Raw genomic sequence first — 20,730 nt, forward strand, 5'->3', positions numbered from 1 at the left:
CAACATTTCAATGAGGACAAAACTCCAATCAGATAAATGGGCTGTGTAATGATTGAGAACCGCGCTGCCTCAGGTTTCCTGAACGGGCGGCGGGACGGAATTTGGCACAAACAGCCTGATGTTGGAGCTTATCTCTCTTTTACCGCAGACAAGAAATTCACTAAAATATCTAAATAATGAATGTGGCTGGGGATCTCTGCTGGTGCTACTGCTGGTTCTGCGAGACGCAGGAGCAGAAACACAGGCTGCTCCACGGTGCTGTTAGTAGGGAATCCTTGTTCTCCAACAATAAACACGGAATATTTTATCTGAAATGGCTTCTGCAGCATATACGATACAAGTTTCAGCTCTCTAAAAGTGCCAGCAAATTGCAGAAAGATAAGTTACAAAGACGTCCCTAATTCGCTGTGATGAATTGTGTGCATGCTTCAGTGATCAAAACTGCAGCTGAGACCTATTATATTTAATGATCTAGACATTTCTTGTGAAAACACTCAGGCATATAGTGTTATGTCTGGACAAGCATCCCCGTTTTGCTCTGGCAGCAAGCAAATGAAGAGCCGGAACTTTCAGAAGGATGCTGCACGGCACCTTGGGCGAGCTCTGCAAAGCAGAGGCTGGCCGAGCGCCGCTATGTGCCATGAATAGCGCTGAGGCTCTGGCCTCCGCAGCGGCTCCCTCTGCAGCGCGGCGGCTCCGCTGCCTGCGAGCGACGCTCGCAGGAGGGACCGCGCTTAGTCCCGGCAGAGCAGCTACTGCGGCACGAGAAAATCCAGGGGCTGCGTGAGAGATCCCTTCCCAGCAGCAAGGCGCGCCGGGGCTTTTGGAGAGGAAACAAAATAAAAATGAGATTATTTGCCCACATATTAGATAAACGTTCTGTTTCTGTGCGTGTTCTGGAGGCTGGAAGGGCCAAGCAGCACCCGGACCCGCAGCTCACGGTCCCTCTGCTCAGAGCAGCTTCGCACCACCCTGCTACGGGGACAGGAATTTCACCTTGGGAACACGTGAAGAAAAAGGTCTTGAGGCTTCCAGGGCTTTACATCAATTTTCCTGCATGGATTTGGGTACATTGTTTGACCTTTGCCTTTCCAAATTTGTAAACCAGGAAAAAACAAGCTCAGAAAAAAGCACTGTTGAAGCTTCATTTATTCATGGTTATAAAAACCAGAGATGTGCAGAGAGAAGCCACACAGAATGTTCTCGCTGCCACACGTTCAAGAGCCCTTTTTCTCCCTCCCCGGTCAGTTTGAAGCTCTCCCTGGCATTCACTGTTCAACAAAACAGAGCGGAACACAAAAAGTGCGTGTTTGACTCCAGAAATAAGGATTTCAAAGTGCTATTTCATTCACCTGAGGAGCTGCTAAATACTATCACAGTGCTAATTTGTGATAATATGGTAAAGTATGAAGAAAAGGTATTTGTTAATTGTTGACATAACAAAATTAATTTTCCATCCCTAAACTTTTTCTCATGTCTCCTGTGAGCTCTGATGCAATGGCACTGACTGGCACTGCTGAAATGCCAACTTGCATTTCTCATCCTTAATTTCTCTCTAAATGTCATTAGTAATTGTTATTGCCAGACCAGAGAGTGCAATCTGGTCTTTCTGAAAGAAAATCCATTTCTCATTTCTTCTCCTGTGCTTCCTCCTTTTGGTGAGGGATGGATGTTGAACACAGCCTGTGTGCTCCATTTCCAGGAAGAGTGAAATTCATTAAAGTATCCAGAAGTAAAACATTCCTGCTTTATAGTATATTCAGTAGGGTCCTTAAAGCACATATTTCAAGAACTCTAACAAGTCTTAATCGAATGAAGCCAACAAGCAGGGGCACACAGTCCCCTCTCTGCACGCTTCCAGAAATTACTCTTTTTGGTGGCCAGCAATGTTGTCAAATATAAAACCATGATTATATGATTTTTCTCTGTCACAGGGAAAACAAACCCCTCCAGTGAGATGTGTAAACTGGCCTGGCTTTGATCCGGATTAACGCACCACCCTCATTCAGCCACGCAAGTAAAAACGGGCTCCAGCACTAAGAGCTTCGAGGTCTGCGCGCAAGGGCAAACCTGCCCGTGGGAAGGGCTGGCTCTGCGACCTACAGCACCTGCAGTTTAGCAGTTAAGCGCAGCTCCTACAAAATCTGGTCTCTAATACTTAGCAGCAAGTAGCACCTTGGCACCTCGAGCCAGTTTGAGGAGGAACGCTGTGTGTCATCACAGACCTTTAACTCACTCCCCATTGGCAGCACATCCTACATTTCCGTGCCCGCGTTATGTTTTGTAACGTATATAATTAGCTCAAAGCTAGGCTGCACTTCCACGTCTACTAAACTAAAGGCATCTTATCTCCAAATAAATCGACATTTGGATGTTGCCAGGAATTGTACCCTCAATAAACACAATGGATGCATATAGGTTGTCTCCTGGCGGCGGCGGCTCCTGCCCATCTGTTGGGATGGCACGGTGCCTACGCCAAAGTCGCCTGGCCCCCGGCCCTAGGGCATCGCTGACAGGCACCGGCGGGTTTCGCCGGCAGCCGGCACACCGGATCCAATGCCATCTCTGCTGTAGGAAGCCCCTTCTGTGTGCCAGCGCTGCCACATTGGAACGACATGCCTCCTTACACTCCATCACACATGGTGACACCCGGGTGCGCTTAAGTGCATTAATGACTGAAATGATGCCTTTCACCTGGCTCCCTGCTTTTTTTCCCCCCCTTCTCTGCATCGCTGCTGGGTTTTCTGCACATGTTAACGCAAAGTTGGGTACATTTTGCCAGCCTGGGTCAGCCACACAACAGCGTGAATGGGGTAAGAAATCAAGGAGGGGTTTTTGTTACGGGATACGCTACTCTAGCACCAGGTATTTCCGAGCTTCATCTCAGGTGAGTCTTGGCAGACTTGAGAGATCCTTCTGCATCTCACTGAAGAGACACAGAATCCCAGAATGTCAGGGGTTGGAAGGGCCCTGGAAAGCTCATCCAGTGCAATCCCCCCATGGAGCAGGAACACCCAGATGAGGTTACACAGGAAGGTGTCCAGGCGGGTTGGAATGTCTGCACAGAAGGAGACTCCACAACCCCCTGGGCAGCCTGGGCCAGGCTCTGCCACCCTCACCCCCAACAAGTTGGTTCTCATATTCAAGTGGAACCTCCTGTGTTCCAGTTTGAACCCATTATCCCTTGTCTTACCATTGGTTGTCAACCTCAGGGTTGATAAATACGCAGCAATATATTGAACAGAATCATCTTTCCAAATAAAAAAATGCCACGCCTTGTCACTACGTTCAACACAGGGCAATCCCAGATTTCTGCACCCGCCTCAACAGAATCAGCCACGTGATGTGGATGATGTGGCTCCTCCGACAGCGTCCCAGCCCCAGCAGCAGGAACCACCACTTGGTTTTGTGCCAGGGCAGCGGCGCTGAGACCACCCTGAGGTGCAGGAGCAGGACCAGCACCTGCTCTTACCCACCACATCCCCTCCGCAGGCATCAAGCCCAGGAAACCTCCAGCATCTCGCTCCCGCACTCCAAGCGCAGCCGCTGCAGCCACAGCCCCATTGTCCGCGAGGGCACCTCTGCGCTCTGCTCCTCACGAGAGCCTCTTCCTAAACCCAAATGGTTAAACAGCCATATATTTGCTCCTCCACCAAATTTAAACATACATACCGAAAACTGGAGACCTCACAGGTAAAACCCTTCCCTGCTGTGACGACAGATGAGAGATAAAACTTGTGGGTTTGCAGTCCATAAAGAACATTCAGGCAGGCAGACAGACTCAACATGATGGGTATGTGCCTACAGCACTTTTAATTTTTAATTATTGTTAGTTATAATTATCTGACTGCATCTGAATGAAACCCAGCAATATGGCTGGAATAGATTTTGGTATTGTAATTTATTAGCTTTGTAACTACTAATAATTAAAATTTAACAATACTCCAAGCACCATAGCAACATTTTTTAAGAAACGCTAGCCAAATCTGCCAGGATAACTAAGGCATTTTCAGGATTTTAAAGGAAGACTAACATATATTTTTAAAAAATAATTAAATAGAGCCAAAATGCAAAGATATTAATTCTGTTTTTTTTTTTAAAAAAAAGGATTTTACTTGCAGAAAATTAATTCTACACATAATTTTGTGGGTGCTTAATATGAAACTCAGCAAGAGCTTGTAGTTTGTTTCCAGCACAAAGCGCCTGGTGTTGAACATCTAAGTCCCGATGTACAGCACAAGTTACGTTCAATGAAAGTGCTGCCTTGACATAGACCCACATTTCAGCTCCCATTTGTCCTGCCAGCCACACACTACCCCAGGGAAAAATATGTTCTGCAACTTCATCAAAATACCACTGAGGGTACCACTGGTGCCCAAAGCTCTGAGCTCCCAAAGCTCAGGGCTGTTTGGAAGAAAACTTTGACCCCTGTTTAAATAAACTTCCTTGTACCCTCAGGAAGTCGGAGAAGGCCATTTTTCAAGCAGGAGCTGAAGACATTAACCATTAAAAGATTATGAATAGCTGGGTCCAGACCCAAAATTGTTTAAGTCCTGATGCAGCGCTCTGAGCGTTGGTGACAAACTGGGCCCTGCGGACTCACAGAATCACAGGATGTCAGGGGTTGAAGGGCCCTGGAAAGCTCATCCAGTGCAATCCCCCCATGGAGCAGGAACACCCAGATGAGGTTACACAGGAAGGTGTCCAGGCGGGTTGGAATGTCTGCACAGAAGGAGACTCCACAACCCCCCTGGGCAGCCTGGGCCAGGCTCTGCCACCCTCACCCCCAACAAGTTGCTTCTCACCTTTCAGTGGAACCTCCTGTGTTCCAGTTTGCACCCATTGCCCCTTGTCCTGTCACTGGTTGTCACCAGAAGAGCCTGGCTCCATCCTCCTGACACTCCCCCTTTCCATATTGATCCCCAGGAATGAGTCCCCCCTCAGTCTCCTCTTGTCCAGCTCCAGAGCCCCAGCTCCCTCAGCCTTTCCTCACACGGGAGATGCTCCACTCCCTTCAGCATCTTGGTGGCTGCGCTGGACTCTCTCCAGCAGTTCCCTGTCCTGCTGGAACTGAGGGGCCACAACTGGACACAATATTCCAGGTGTGGTCTCCCCAGGGACTTGCCTGGGTGCTGGCAGTCACACACAGGCCTGGAGGTTCTTGTTCTACCCTCGTGCTTCGGGGGACACTGTGGGACCCAGGTGGCCCCAAGGACCCCTGGTGATGTTGCTCCTTGTTGCTCTGCTCCTGGTGAAGCCACCGTATCCCCCACGGGTGTGTGGGGGCTGCAGTGCCCCGCTCATAGGACACGACCCTCCATAGGCCTAACACTCAGCCCACAGGAAAAGCGACTTAAAAATAAAACCTGCTTAGGGCTTGATCTGCTGTAATCAGCGGAAAGAATCCCAAGGACTTTGATGTGGACCAAATCAAGCCCCCGGAGGACGTTCATGGTAAATCATTATTAATATAATGAGTGCAATTTCTGTGCAGCAGCTCATGCCTGTTTATGGATATATGAAAACTGCCAGCTTTTCACATAAAATAAAATGAGGACGGAGACAGACCACAGTGTTAGCCAATGAGCCATAGTAGCTGCTCTCCTTTCGATATGCGTACGTTTAAAGAAACTGGGCACTTCAAATGACAGCAAATTCCTCCGGTGAAGCTCCCTTAATTTAGTGGTTTGACATATCTCCAAATCTGAACAGAAAAGAAAGCCCTTTATTCATAGCAGGCAATAAAACACCTGAACACCTGTGCTAGGAAAGACCTGGCAGGTACCCTGCTCCCTCGGTACCTGGATTATTTGCGCATTGTTTATTATATCCCTTGCCTTAGTTTTCCTCAATTGTAATCATTTAAGAGGTAACAGTATGATTAACAGTACACAAGCAAACAGCAGGGATTAATCCTTTAAATACAAATAAGTTCATTGGCTGTGCGATGGCTCCTTGGAAAAAGCAGCGTGGCAAAGGAGAACCTATGAAAATCCTCCTTAAGCTTCCCCTGAAAAATCACTGCTCAGTCACAATTGGCTTAATGCAACTGTCGCTGCACGCAGTGGAGGAGGTGTCGTCCTGCTCCGAGTCACACCACGGATACAACTCTCGCCGTCATGATTTCTGATCTATGGTGTTGGCAGGGCTTCTACCTTTTAAAAACCAACATTTTGGTTGTTGGAGAGCCAGCACAACTCCCACCTCTGAAGCCTGGGGGGGCAGCGGGTCCTGGAAACAGGGCTGGGGGTGCTGGAGCCCTCCTGCCCCACGCCTGAGGAACCTCAACCCTGCACTGGTTTCAGTGAGGGGAATGAAATGCCATAGCCTTGGTGTTCTATACACGAGCTATACATTCATTTTTTTTCCTGGAGATTTTCATCATATTCATAGCTGTCAATCTGACAAATTGAGGATGTGAAAAAGCCGGAGCTGCCAGCTTTTCCTCCCCTGCCCTAAGGGTACGTGTGGTTATCACACATACTGTTTCCTTTGTGTTTCCTACTTAACCTTACCCTGTTTTCTTTCCTTGTTTCCAGTGAGATAATGTCAGCACTTAAATAACATTCTCTTCTCTTCTGGCAAGATCATCAAGGTAACCTCACTGACTCATAGCTCCAGATCCACACCAGAACTTCCACCGTGTATAAAACGAGCTCAGCTCCTCGGAGCTTTCTTAAGCCTTGGCTTTACAGCTCCATCAGATGGTGTAAACTTCAAAGCATAAACTTGTATTAGAATACAAGTGCAAGTTGAGAAGCGAGAAGAGGGTTTGAGCGCTTGCAGAGCGCGATGCTGCCGAAGCAGGACTTACACCAAGCCCCACAAGTACATTTACAGTAGTGATGTGTCCCATCCCATGGCACACGTGTGTCCTTCTGGGCTCACTTGGTGTTGACCCAAACTGTTCAAAGGAATGTTCACAAATCAGTGGGGCTAATTCAAGCCGCTTCACGACACCTCTACAAGTTACTTTTCCCTGCCCTTCTTGTTTTTCTTGCTTTCCTATAATCACCCCACTCTGAATTTCTTCTTGAAATAGCTGAATGCTCATTTTTAAAAAGAAATTATTTTCAGTGCCTTCACTTAAAACTACAAAGAAATAAACCAAGGCGTAGGTTCAGATTTTGACACCAGTTATTTTACCCCAGTGGGAAAGCAAGATCAGAACTGAAAAGTCAAATTCATCCAGCGGAACCTCTTGATGGATGGTGATCTGCCCACATGAGAACAGTTATGAGCCTAAAAGGTTTATGCAGATTTAACTCTAACTAGCAGCTGAACAACCGGTTCACTAAAAGCTGATACTAAATCTTCATGACTCAACAAAAACACAACCAACAGTTGAGGAATTTAGAGCAGAACATCAGAAACTGATGAGATAATCACGGCAAGGCAGGCTGGTTCAAAAGTCTTGAGCGTTTCTAACTGATTTATCCACACATTGTGTGTCCTCCTTGGCTCAGGTATTTGCATTCCTAAAATCCCTGGCCTCGAGTAAACACACATTTCTGAATCATGAAATAAAGACTAAAACAGTGCAGCTACGCATTGAATTTTCATTCAGCCAACAACATTCAAAACTACCCGTGTAATTATAATGGGCACAGAAATTTCAAATGCACGCATATCCCGCATAAAAACTGGAAAATTACAACCATAATCGCACTTTTGCAGTGCACAACACTTCAGAATTGAAACACTATGTAATTAAAACGGTTAGGACTATAATTTTGCAAGGTTCTCTTTATTTGACCATCTGATTTTAAAGGTTAATGCAGTGACCTAGGAAGCCAGCGTGCCCATTTTAATTGCGCTGGCATTTTGACCAAACACCACTTTAAAGGAAAAATGGGAGGAAAAAATCAGAGCTGGCTTTGCAAGCCGCTCTTGCCTTCATAAAGTGTTCATAGTGACAACACACAAACCCCAAATCTGCTGACTTTATTAAAATATTAACAAGGTATAGTTAGAACTTTTGTACACTTATGCAAATCAGGTCGCTAGAACAAGGGAAAGAGGAGATTCCCCTGGGAGACAAGAAAATAATATAAAATCAACAAAGTGAAAAGATCAACCATCCTTCCACAGCGTGACAGCACGACACAAGAGGCAGCAGCTTGGGAATTTGCTAAGATAAATAAAAACCCTCCAAAGTTTAAGTAAATCATGGTTTATAAAGCTAATAGATTTAAATGAGGCATCCAGTACTGTTCTATAAAAAGCCTGTATGTGCCAGGGGACGCGGTGGCACTTGGGTGGCCGTGCTGTGCAGGGCAGGTATGTGAGCTCTTGAGAACCACAGAACGGTTTGGGGTGAAACAGCCCTTCAAAGATCCAGCCCCCCAGGAGGACAAGCTCTGCTGGTCCATTCCCCACCAGGTATCAGGCACATGCACCACGGAGGGTTCAGCGCCTGCGTGTGCTGAGCACCGAAGGTACCGGTGTGATCATGGCCTTTCTGCACTGAAAAGGGGCTGATAAGAAAGGTGGGGACAGACTTTTTAGCTGTTACAACATGACAAGGGGTGATGGTTTTAAACTAAAGGAGGGAGATTCAGGCTGGACATGAGGAAGGAATTGTTGGCCCTGAGGGTGGTGAGAGCCTGGCCCAGGTTGGCCAGAGAGGTGGTAGATGAACCATCCCTGGAGACATCCCAGGCCAGGCTGGACGGGGCTCTGAGCAACCTGAGCTGGTGAAGATGTCCCTGCTCATGGCAGGGGGGGCACTGGGGGAGCTGGGGAGGGCCCTTCAACACAAACCATTCTGTGATTCTATGACTTAACCCCCAGTCTCACCAGCACAGCTCCAAGGTGGCCCCTGGGGCCGGGGCCCCGCAAGCGGCTGCAGCAGCACAGCCAGCCCAGGCTCTGGCCCCCAAAAGGCTGGTGGCACCCAGGGATGGGTGCGGGCTGAGCACCGGCTTCACGGAGGCTAAAACTGCTCTGGGCCCCAGTACCACCAGGCAAACTGGCATGTACCACCTGGTTTGCAGAACCAGCAGCTAATTAACGTCCTAGTGCCTTGGCGGAGCCTCTAATTAAGCATCTATGCTGAGCTGCACCCACACTTTCCTCTCATACCTCAGTAGGGAAAATTCCTTTACTTCTGTCTTAAAAGTGAGGAAGGGGAGGGGGGTAGCTACCATTTGCTTAGTCTTTGTATGTTAATCAGTGCCTAAATTATTAATAGAGAAAAAGAAATTATTTACAAGGTGTTTGACGTAGACATGTCAGGATGTAGCAATGCTACTGTCAAGAGAAATACTCATAAAGAATCATGATATCTGTCTTGTCTCATTTATCTATTCCAGTCGTGCTCAGAGACCCCTTTCTCCTGATAGCACCTGGGGAGGAGACCGAGAGGCTGTTTAGGGGCAGAAGAGACCATCCTGAGGGTACGCACCTTTTCTAAATGCCGCACATGGGTGACGATTGCACAGAGAAATCAACAGTTTTAGCTTTGCTTTCGTTCCTGTTGTAAACATACCTGAAGCTCTGTTTGAAAGAAGAACTTCTGTGGGCACTGGGAACAGTCATAGATTTTATCTTCCTGCCCGTGGACTGCAAAGATGTGCTGCTGCAGTTTGTTCGCCTGTACAAAAACTGAAACAACACAGTATGATTAGTTAGAATGCGTCACATACGGCATCTTGTCTTGAGCTACGTTTTTACGGTCGCAAAGACTCCGCGAAGACCAAGGATGTCTGGCAGAGAAGTGCCGACGCACTCGGTTCAGCAGAATTTCCTTACAAGCAGTCAATTTAGAGTCTCCAGGCTGACAGTCGGCTTACTTCTAACAGAGTCTAAATCCTGGATGGATTTTTGATATTTCACATAAAGCTAACGCTGTCCACGGGTAACTGGAGGAACTCAATCATCAGAGCAAAGAGAGGACACCTCAGCGCTCCCGCGGGGAGCCCGGGGCCCACGGCAGGTGCTTCAGATGCATTTTTAATGCAGGACAACTGGGCCAGGAGAAGCCTTGATGGCTGGTCTGGAAGAGACGTGGCCCAGAACAGCATTTCTGGCAGACATCTGAAGCTGAAAGGGCAGCCTTGTCACCGTTTTTAGACCTTTTAAATGGGTTGACCACTCAGTATTTAAATAGAAAAAAATAAATTAACATCACAAATATCACAGCATCTGCATTATGATTTTGAACTGACAATTATTCTGACTTTATCAAGTGAAATTTGGAAGTGGAACATATTGAACCCCAGGCTTCAGCTGGTTAAAAATCTCTCTCATTTAATTTTTGTCTCATTTTATATGAATGATCATCAGTACGTGAAAATAGCTCCCTCAGCGGAATTAAACACATCGCACTCAAGAAGTTATTTTACAGCATTTTTTCAGGAAAGGATAAATTAACTCTGAGCTCATACGAAAAGCAGGTTCTCAGATTGTGGGCAGAACCCCAAGGAGGGTGGGATGGACCCCAAGGAGGGTGGGTTTGTGTCACTCCCACGGACACTGAAGGCACTGACATCCCTTTCACTGATACACAGTCTCCGTCTCTCAAGCAGTTTGGAAATCTAGATGTTAAGTGCTGTTTTGAAGAGCATCTGAACAGCACCCTTTACCGTGCATCCTGCAGATCCTTCAAGCGACTTCACCCAAGATGTGCACTGATGAAGCAGCTTGAAATGCACCACAGGGCAGGAATGGCTAGCAGGCCTTCCAACATGAGGTAGAAACGCTCCACCGCCACAACTACCCTTAAAAAACCTCTGAGAGAGCAGCTGGCAAAACTACACAGATAAAAAATCTGGTCTTCTCAAACCTTTACTCGGATGAGCCTCACCATCACGGGCAGACTGGGATCTATTTGGACTTTAAAGGGTCCTTGCTCAGCTTAACACGGGCTTGCAAGAGCAGGTCCACACCTTGCAAGTCCTGCCAATGGCAATGCATCGCACCTTTGAACTACAAGGTACAATGTAAAAGCCTTTGAATGGCGGGGGGCGACGCAGAGCCCCCGCACACCGCAGTGCTGCTAAGTGCCAAGCGCCACGGTGCTGCTCTTCGGATTGAGCCCCAGTTCCAGACAGACGGTATTTTGAACATTTCCAAGCACAGCATTTCTTTTCCCAAGCAAAATAATACGGTATTTTACAAATCCCCTGAGCGTTGTTTCTGGATCAAGCCATGCACACCGAGGCTTGTCGGAGCCTCCCTGCCTTACCTGTGAAACAAACAGGGCATTTGAATGTGCCTCCCATCCCCTCGAAGCTGTGCTCAATCAGGTGACACAGGAGCTTTGCCGGAGAGTCAAACATCTGGTTACACAGCTTGCACTCGTGATTGATGCCTTCCTCTGCAAGGTTCAAACGATACAACGTGTTAGTGACACAGCACATTAGCGTCGGGGATGCAGCAGGCGGGGACAGACGAGGCGAGGACTGTGGACGGCACCGCGGCCCCGGCCCCGAGCGAGGAGCGGGGTGTTGGGGTGCAGCCCCCGTCACGGCCAGGGCACCCAGTTTGTAGTTGGGATGAACATCCCGGCCCCGCGGAAGGAGTGGGGTGTCGGGGTGCAGCTCCCATCACAGCCAGGGGACCCTGTTTGTAGTTGGGATGAACATCCCGGCCCCGAGCGAGGAGTGGGGTGTCAGGGTGCAGCCCCCAACACAGCCAGAGGACCCTGTCTGTAGTTGGGATGAACATGCCGTTCCCGTGGGAGGAGCGGGGTGTCGGGGTGCAGCCCCCGTCACGGCCGGGGGACCCCGTTTGAGGTTGGGGTGAATGTGGAGCTGCCACGGCCCCGGGGAGCCCCGGTGGGTCCCCAGCTCCCAGCACCACATCCCACGCTGACGAGGAGCATCTTTGGGCCGGGTGCGGTTGGGTAAATAGCCAAGCGACATTTAAAACTAATTTAACAGTGCGAATTCCACCAGCAACACTGAAAAGGGGTTGAAACACCGTCCTCGCCTCAGACTACACTGCTGATATACAGGAGAGGAAGAAACTATGGGAGAATAGTGGCGTGTCAGCCTTAATTTTACATCTCTTGGCTTTTTCCAAGCTGAAGAGGCCACTGACGGTATTGAAATGTCATTCGAAAGTGTACTTGCCATGTCATATATCTTAAGCATTGAATACACAGGGCCCATTTTACACGCCCCTGTTCTAGCTGAACTCATAAGGAAATAATGACAATTATTCCCATTGTTTTCAAGCCTACCACCTTTGTAACATGATATGTTTTGCTATTTACCAACATTTGTGGTTTTGGCTGCAATTGGGCCTTTTATTGAGGAACTGAAGCCACATGAAAGCCATTTCCACACATAAACCAAACCAACCTGTTTTCTTGAAGTGAAGGAGAGAGCGGTCAAAATTTAGACAACATAATGTATAGTTTATATAAACCAGAAAACACCTAAAATTTACAGCTTTTGCTGATTGTTTTTGTAAATACGGCCTTAAAATGTGTCTCGTCTTCATTGTGACAGCATGTGGGAACTTATAGTTCCGAGGCACCTAAGAAATGACTACGTTACACCACAAACCCATCTCCCACCACATGCGTTTGGATCTTGTGGATAACGTGAGCCTTCAGAAGCGTTGTCTTTACTTACGGTTTCTTTAAATCAGCTTTTTACATCTTTTAAAGGGCTAAACAGAGGGAAATTATTGTTGTCTATAGGGCCTTTGGGTCTCCCAAAGGCCTGTTCCGAGGTGGGGAGATGGGTCGGGATCTGTGCTGGGCACAACCTGCCCGGGCGTGTGGTGGCTCTGGCACCTTGTTGGCAATTCCCAGAGTATGTGGGTCGTGAAGGGCCCTCCATATGGTGTGAAAAATAACAATAATGTTTAAAAAATGAGTGGGGTGCTGGTGGTGAGAGCGGGTGCTGACAGTGAGCCGTGAGGAAGGAGGAGGTGGGATGGGGAAAGGTAAATAAGGGGGTTGGGAAGGAGGTAAAAAAGGGGAAAGCGAGGAGGGAAATCGCATCAGGAGCGGAAAGATGAAAGGGCTGGTGGCTCGGTGGCAGCGGCTCTGCGAATCCCCAGGGCAGCCATAACCAATGGCCGAGATGTTTCTGGGATGCAGCGAGGTTTGCAATCCTGCGTTTGGGCACATTCCTCACGAATGCGCTTCAAAACCCAGCCCTCTCCCCTCGCTGGAGCACAAGGCTGGCTTCTCGCCTCCAAACTTTGGGGTTTGTGCAACCTGCTCCGGAGGGGAGAGGAGATGGGGAAGCGCCCGTGTCCTGTGCTGAGCACCCCGCTCTGCACGGCCGCCCAGCGCTGCCGTACACCTGCAGGTACTGGGGGAACGGAACCGATTCCTTCCACGAGCAAATCAGAGAAATCACTTCTGACATTCATTTTCTACCCTCCACACACTGGGTTTGTGGCAAACAGTGATTCATGTACAGCCCACGGTCCCGTGTGAGCGCCTGTGTTCATAAATACGGACAGACACATAGTGCTGATTAGACAATTGTTCCTTTTGCAGCCTAAATACCCATAATTTTAGTAATATTTAAAAACACCCTAACAATGCTCAGCAGCTCAATTGAAGCATATTCTTACAGGCTTGATATGTTTAATTAGGTAACAGAGATTGTGTATTTTCTTAGCTGATCCCTGCAGTATTTTAAATAGTTAAACCCATAACAAACAAACTAAAACTCGAATGAAAAATAATAAAACATAATGGGTTCCTGCAGATCTGGAAATTTATCCCACTCGAGGCAAGACCTTTTGATTTGCAAATCCACTTCTGAATTATAAGGCCTTCTCCTCACCGGTGGGGGTTTTTATTCCACTCCCACAGGAGTCCATTATGTATTTCTTGTGTCTATAAAACCATCCAGGAAGAAAAAAAGGGGGAAAAAGTACCATGGTTAGCATGACAAACGTTTCTCTTTTCATGCATGTGTATTCAAAATATGAAAATGCCCAAAGATATAGATAGAATTGGTGCTATAATCACTCTCTCCTCCATGGCATTTTACAGCATATTATTTTACACAGAACCAGGGCGCATGTATAGGGATACTCAGTCACCTTTGGAGAATAACTTCCTTGAATTATATAGGATCATATAGGTACATGCGAGGCGGCTTTCTGACAATGCGGCGCGACAGCCAAGCGTGTGGCATCAGCAACACAAAACATAGACATTTCCCTCGGTTTTATGCCTTTTTTTTTAATCATGACAAGCATCTATGAGAGACCTACATAACTCAAGTGAATTATGCAGCCCCTCTCATTTGTAAAATGAAATGCAGATTTTTCCAGCTTGCTGCGCTAGATCTTCTCCCATTTCTCCGTAAGTGTATCTGTGCAGGGATCAATTGATTATAGCGCCGAACGAGCGACGCATGGCAAACAAGAATCTGGGGTTTCTTGCCTTTTTTTTTTTCCAAGAGCTCAAAATAATAAGCATTAATTTTACACTTCATTTCTCAAAAAAATAATAGGATGTGCTCTTGTTTAAAACAAGCAGGCCTGCTGGATTCTGTCAGGCTGAAACTATGTCAGGCCAAAAGAGGAACAGAGCGCTTTGTGTACAAGCATCATGGGGAGATGATAGTATCCTGTAACGTTTGCAGTACCTACTTTTGTCTCCAAAAGCATTTGATCCCTGGCAGACACACACTTATTTCCATACCGGTCTTGAGGGAAGCCAGTAGGAACGAGAGCTGATTATGTGAATCCTGAAGGTGAACCCTGGGTGGTGCCCGCGGATGGCAAAGGCGGGTATTGGTATAAATTCAGGTATGTGGACAGAACTCAGCGGCGGGCAGCCAGGGCGAGCGGACCCAGCGCACGCCGCTCGTGGTTCTCCGGTCCGGGTGCGTTTGCAGGACGGTTTTAAATATGTCGATAGGTGCTTAGTAGCACTCACCCTGTCGTTCTGCCCATCTGAGAGCGAGCACATGCCTCCCCATAAAGCTATTTCTGCTGCAGCGATGTGCATTTAATACATATTACAATGAGTGTCTGAGCCTCTAAGAGAACCGACACTAGCAGCCTCCTGGCAAGCATGCAGTATAATTAATGATGCTGTATTAAACCCATGTACTGTATCAGCTGCATTTCTAATTATAACTGTATTAACGGCAAGATAAAAGTACGCATTAATGCTGTCGTGTGCTGACATGTCGTCACACCAATAACAGATAGGAGATTTGAACAATAAAAATCTAGATGGCATTGTCTCCGCTGTTAGGTAAAACTTCTCTCTTCAACTTGATTTAATAAAGCAAAATTCGCCCTTACGGAATAACCACAATAGTCCTAATTTGAGAGATCATGTAAGACAATCTGATGCTCACTCCTTACGACAATATATACATCCCGCGCTGTAGCTTCCCACACCAGTATATTTCTACTCCACCGTAGCAAATTAAGGCAATAAAGGGGAATATCCTCGCTGTGCTCAGATGTACACGTCCATGAGTTGGCCACACTTCTAACGAACTTTCAAATGCTGTAATTCAGTGTAACAAAGCATTAATATGCGTGTTCACAGAGAACCTTCTCCTGTCCATTATATCATAAAATCTGGGAGAATTAAATGGGCCATGTAAGGAATGCTCTAATTGTAACAGAAATAAACAGAAATTGGAGTCAACACAGGGAAATAAAATCAAAACTGCATGGAACCATTCTGTTTATGCAATTCATTTCCCAGTAAATAAGTAAGCAAAGGGAAAAATGTATAACATAAGAAAAGCAGGAGCTTCCCAAGTAATTTCTTCCATGTGGCTGCGAAGGAGGCCGGGACCAGGGGAGGGTGACAGTGATGGACACCCCCTGCGAAACAAAGCCCGTGAGAACCGCCCCGGCCCCTCGCCTGCCTGGCACCGCTTCACCGCTGCTTCTCGTTAAAACCCATCCAGCGCGGGAGGTAAAACCAAGGTCTGCAAACACGACGCCACTGCTGCGAGGGGCCGGCAAACCCGCAGACGAACACAACCTCTGCCGTGCAGACGACATTTCTTCCTCGCCGCCGCCAAGCCCCCGACCCGCCACGCAAACCATTTGGGCCACATCGGTGTGTTGCTGTAATGAATGGCGGGGGTTGTGGCCGAGCCCCCGGTGGCGGTGTGGCACAGGGACGGCGGGCGCTGCCCGGCCATGGCACGGAGCGGCCCTGCGGCACGCAGCCCCGGCCAGCCGGTGGATTGATGGCGCGGCAGCAGAAATGTCACCTGGGGAGCTGGGTGCCGTCCTCCTAGGGATGCTGAAGGTCAGTTACCATGGCAACGCCGAATGAGCTCAACCTTGTAACTGACCCTTATCTTTTTTTGATCTGTGGCCCACTTGGGACCTGGGCTGGAAATCAACTGGAAAATAATCTGGTCACATTTCAGAAAGAAAACTATTTATACTTATTTATCCAGGTAGAGCTCATCTCTCCCTCTGACGACTCCGCCAGCCTAAAGACACCCGTCATGTCCCCTCGGCTGCGCAGAAACACGGCGAGCGCCCGTGCCAGCCCCCCCAAACACACCCGCGCTGCCAGGGGTATCCGTGCTCCCGGTTCTACTCATACATCGCCAAAACCTTGCCTTGCTCGCAGCCCCCGACTTGCCCATGTGGATAAACACACACCTACACCCCTTCTCGGACGGTTTAATATTTTATGTTGGTATCCGCTACTCATATTCTTTTGTGCTTTATCTCTCTGCTGAAATATGATTCTGCTTTGAAATATATTTATATGATCTAGAATGGCACAACGCTGATGTCTTTTATGAGCTGAAGATTGTTTAATAAAACCTTGCATTCCTGCTTCATCCTTATGACAATTTTACTATTATAAGTTTTCAAGGGATATGAGAGCTGTCCGCCGCGGTTAGAAACATCACTTTAATGAAAAATGATAACATAGGGACTTGGATTTTTCTAGAAACTATGTAAGGAAAACTAACAAAAATACAGAGAGTTCCCAAAGTGAATTCCTACCTTGGGAGCTCTGTGTTTTTGTTGGTTTTCTTACATTTGATTTTGGATGAGACTCATTAAAATCGGTTCTGTTGTACATGGTTTTCCAAGGGTCTGGCAGCACGAAGGGGCTGGCGCTGCTCTCCAGCTGGGGAAGCTCTCTGGGGAATGGGATTTGGGAAATCAGGGAGGGTATGAGGGCACAGAAGCCACAGGACCTGCTGGCAAACACGGGGGCTAGAGAAAGCACCTATGGATTCCTGGTAACGCACCCCGAGGCTTCTTGTGATGTACTTGTTATGCGCATCTGTGACCTCAAAAAGGTACTTTTTTTCAGGCTAAATTAGCCTACCCACACAACAGGCTTTAAACTCTTTTCATCATCTCAAGGGGCCTCAAACTCAAAATATGCAGAATTAGATGCCAAATTATTTATAGGGTAGCTTGTAAGTTCGCTGCCTCCAGTACATGTCAGTACACTGCAATATTAAAATGACCATTACAAAGAAGCACGGTCCCAGAGGGACTCGGGATGAGACTGCGCAGAGGTTCCTACCGATGGCGACGGGGGTTCCCGGGCGGCTCCAGAGCCCCCGTCCCCCCGCTGCCCTTGCACCGCTGCCCAAGGGGACGGCTGAGCCTCAGCCACACCAGACGGGACTGCCGAGCCCGTCTTCATCAGCTTCGTTTTCCAGTTTACACGAAAAATAAAACCTGAAAGTTCAAAGGAGTTCACGGAGTTGTGCATCGTCTATCTGCTGACTGCGAGCCCCCGAGGGACCCCGCCTGCAGAGCTTTACTGTAGATTTAGATATTAATCCAGGAAACTGCATAAAGATAATTTAGAGAATGCACTACGCTTTAGCTCGGTAACTTCACACTCCAGCAGCCTTTCTCTGAAGATGCCTTTTTTTTTTTACTAGCCTATATTAAAACTTGTTGTGGACTGGAGCCTGATAGGTCTGGCTGTTCCCTCACAATAGTTCATTAAGGAATAACTCCAGTGGCTCCCATGGAAATGCAAAACCCGTACAGGAAAAGAAACACATGGTGCTTTTGAGTGTGCAAGCCCATACACACACACACAGAATGAGTCTGGCTAATGAACCCCTAAGAATGGCTGGAGGTTAATAAAAACACTGCGTTCCCACACAACTCAACCCTACTTGTGTATTTCAGTGTTTGGATATGTTCACAGCTGTACTATTTCAAGTTTAATGTCGATACCTGGTGGAAATCAAGGAACACAGGCTGGAATCCAGGCCCACGGCCACACGGCCTGTTCCCTGCACCAGCCTCGTGCCATCGTGTCAATTAAACCTGAACACCCCTCATTACTCCTGGTCTTGTCTCCATTCTCTTCCCTGGAAGCAGCTCCCTGCACTGCTGCACAGCAGGAATATGTCCGTCCTCTGATCCTATTGATAATATCACACCAAAGAGCTCAATAGAGACAAACTGCAATAACTAGTATCTACTTGGCATCTATTCTTCTTGTGGAATTAAAAATTAAAATTAAAACATCATTACACTCTTATTAAACATCCCACTGGAACGTGCCAAGTGCTTTTAAAACACGCAAAGCTTTACACTGAGTTTAAATGGGCGTAAACCCCAGGTTCCAGTATGAGTTGGGGCATTACTTGTTGGACATCAGTGTAGGGGAAAGGGACCTGGGGGTCCTGGGGACAGCAGGGCGACCATGAGCCAGCACTGGGCCCTTGTGGCCAGGAAGCCAATGGTACCTGGGGTGGGTTAGAAGGGGGTGGTCAGTAGGTCAGAGAGGTTCTCCTGCCCCTCTGCTCTGCCCTGGGGAGACCACACCTGGAATATTGTGTCCAGCTGTGGCCCCTCAGTTCCAGCAGGACAGGGAACTGCTGCAGAGAGTCCAGCGCAGCCACCAAGATGCTGAAGGGAGTGGAGCATCTCCCGTGTGAGGAAAGGCTGAGGGAGCTGGGGCTCTGGAGCTGGACAAGAGGAGACTGAGCGGGGACTCATTCCTGGGGATCAATATGGAAAGGGGGAGTGTCAGGAGGATGGAGCCAGGCTCTTCTGGTGACAACCAGTGACAGGACAAGGGGCAGTGGGTGCAAACTGGAACACAGGAGGTTCCACTGAAAGATGAGAAGCAACTTGTTGGGGGTGAGGGTGGCAGAGCCTGGCCCAGGCTGCCCAGGGAGGTTGTGGAGTCTCCTTCTGTGCAGACATTCCAACCCGCCTGGACACCTTCCTGTGTAACCTCATCTGGGTGTTCCTGCTCCATGGGGGGATTGGGCTGGATGAGCTTTCCAGGCCCCTTAAAATCCCTGATATTCTGTGATTCTGTTAATGCAGAATACCTACGCAAAGTGACGCTGTTTAATATTTACAAGTTTCTCAAAAAGCCAGCTATGTGCATTCTTTAACTAACCCAAGGCTCCCACAGTGGTATCAAGACACAAAATGCCATACTAACAGCATGCAGATTCTCTGTATTTCTTCATAGTACTGGTGGTTTGGTTTTTTTGGTTGGTTCGTTTGTTTTCCTAACATAAGGATAGAAAGCAGTGCATTCCACAGATAAAACAGTAGTAACTAACTTAAATCCTGCTCCTGATTAAAGTCTCAGGGCAGCCTACTGGAGCAAGAAAAGGGATTGCACTGGATGAGCTTTCCAGGTCCCTTCCAACCCCCGACATGCTGGGATTCTGTGATTATATGATTTTGGTCATTCTACAGGGCTGGCACGTGACCCAGACTCAGTGCCAGCGCCACCAGAGCCACGAGGTGTCCCCTCCACACTACATTCCACGCTGAGCTCCTGCACCCACCCACGGGCCGGCAGCCACATCCTGCAGCTGCTGCCAAAAGCCAAAGGCCAGGAGCATTTCTGGCTGCCCGAAGGTGAGGACCCAGGTCAAGGTGACATTCAGCCCCAGCAAGCGCTGGGCACACACAGGACAGCACACAGTATTTGTTAAACACAAGAACTCCTGCTGGTGTGTGTCCCTGATCTTCAGATTACAGTTTCCCAAGTACACATTGACATGACAGACTTGATAGACTATAAATCTATCATGTAAATAATCATCAGATTAACGGTCTCTAATAGTATATAATTAACATGACAGACAGGCTACAAGCCAGTTGTTGTTGACTACACTCAGTGACGCATGGAGTATGAGAAAGCCAAGAAACACTTCCACGATGGCATCAGGGAAGCAGAAAAACTGGTAAAAGGAGAGAGAAAAAGAGACCGTGTAACAAAATGAAACCACTTCTAGATGTACAATTGAACTGAGGAACACTGAATGTTTTTCAGGTATCAAAGTATGATATATGTCAAACTTGATGTCTCAGCAAAGAGAGCAGGAGTTATCCTGCAGCGATGCAACGCCTCGAGTCCGTACAGGTGGGCTGGTTCTGGTACTGCAAGTTCTGCATAAACACAGAAATACGTATCCAGTGATGAACGCTTTACAGCTGTATCAGGTACAGTCACATCAAAGCTTGTATTGGTATAGGTATCTGGCAAATGATGCAGTGGGCATAAAAGGTTTAAGTGCAGGTATAAGGCAACTGTGAGCATTATTTCTGTCGTAGATCAGCAAATGGCCTTGAGACTGGTGGAACCATAGAATCATGGAATCATTTTGCTTGGAAGAGACCCTCAAAATCATCGAGTCCAACCATAACCCACCCCTGGCACTGCCCCATGTCCTGAGAACCTCATGTCCGTCTGTCCAGCCCTCCAGGGCTGGTGACTCCAGCACTGCCCTGGGCAGCCTGTTCCAATGCCCCACAGCCCTTTGGGGAAGAAATTGTTCCCACATCCAACCTCAA

At 47.8% G+C, this 20,730-nt stretch overlaps 1 protein-coding gene across 7 annotated transcripts in view; it reads right to left on the reverse strand.

Annotated features, from left to right (window-relative positions):
- ZNF423 (zinc finger protein 423) overlaps positions 1-20,730 on the reverse strand; it is a 221,125-nt gene that overhangs the window by 10,848 nt on the left and 189,547 nt on the right. For all 7 annotated transcript variants that reach the window (XR_010465872.1, XR_010465873.1, XM_065028591.1 and 4 more), the window contains 2 exons: positions 11,189-11,320; positions 9,491-9,606 (listed from right to left, as the gene is read on the reverse strand). Coding sequence is in view for 5 of the 7 variants with exons in the window: in XM_065028591.1 (XP_064884663.1) it covers positions 9,491-9,606; positions 11,189-11,320 (248 nt within the window). In the remaining 2 variants the exon portion in view is untranslated. The remainder of the gene's footprint in view (positions 1-9,490; positions 9,607-11,188; positions 11,321-20,730) is intronic.

Source organism: Columba livia, chromosome 13 (assembly GCF_036013475.1).
Source record: "Columba livia isolate bColLiv1 breed racing homer chromosome 13, bColLiv1.pat.W.v2, whole genome shotgun sequence".
In the NCBI taxonomy this organism is placed as follows: Eukaryota; Metazoa; Chordata; class Aves; order Columbiformes; family Columbidae; genus Columba; species Columba livia.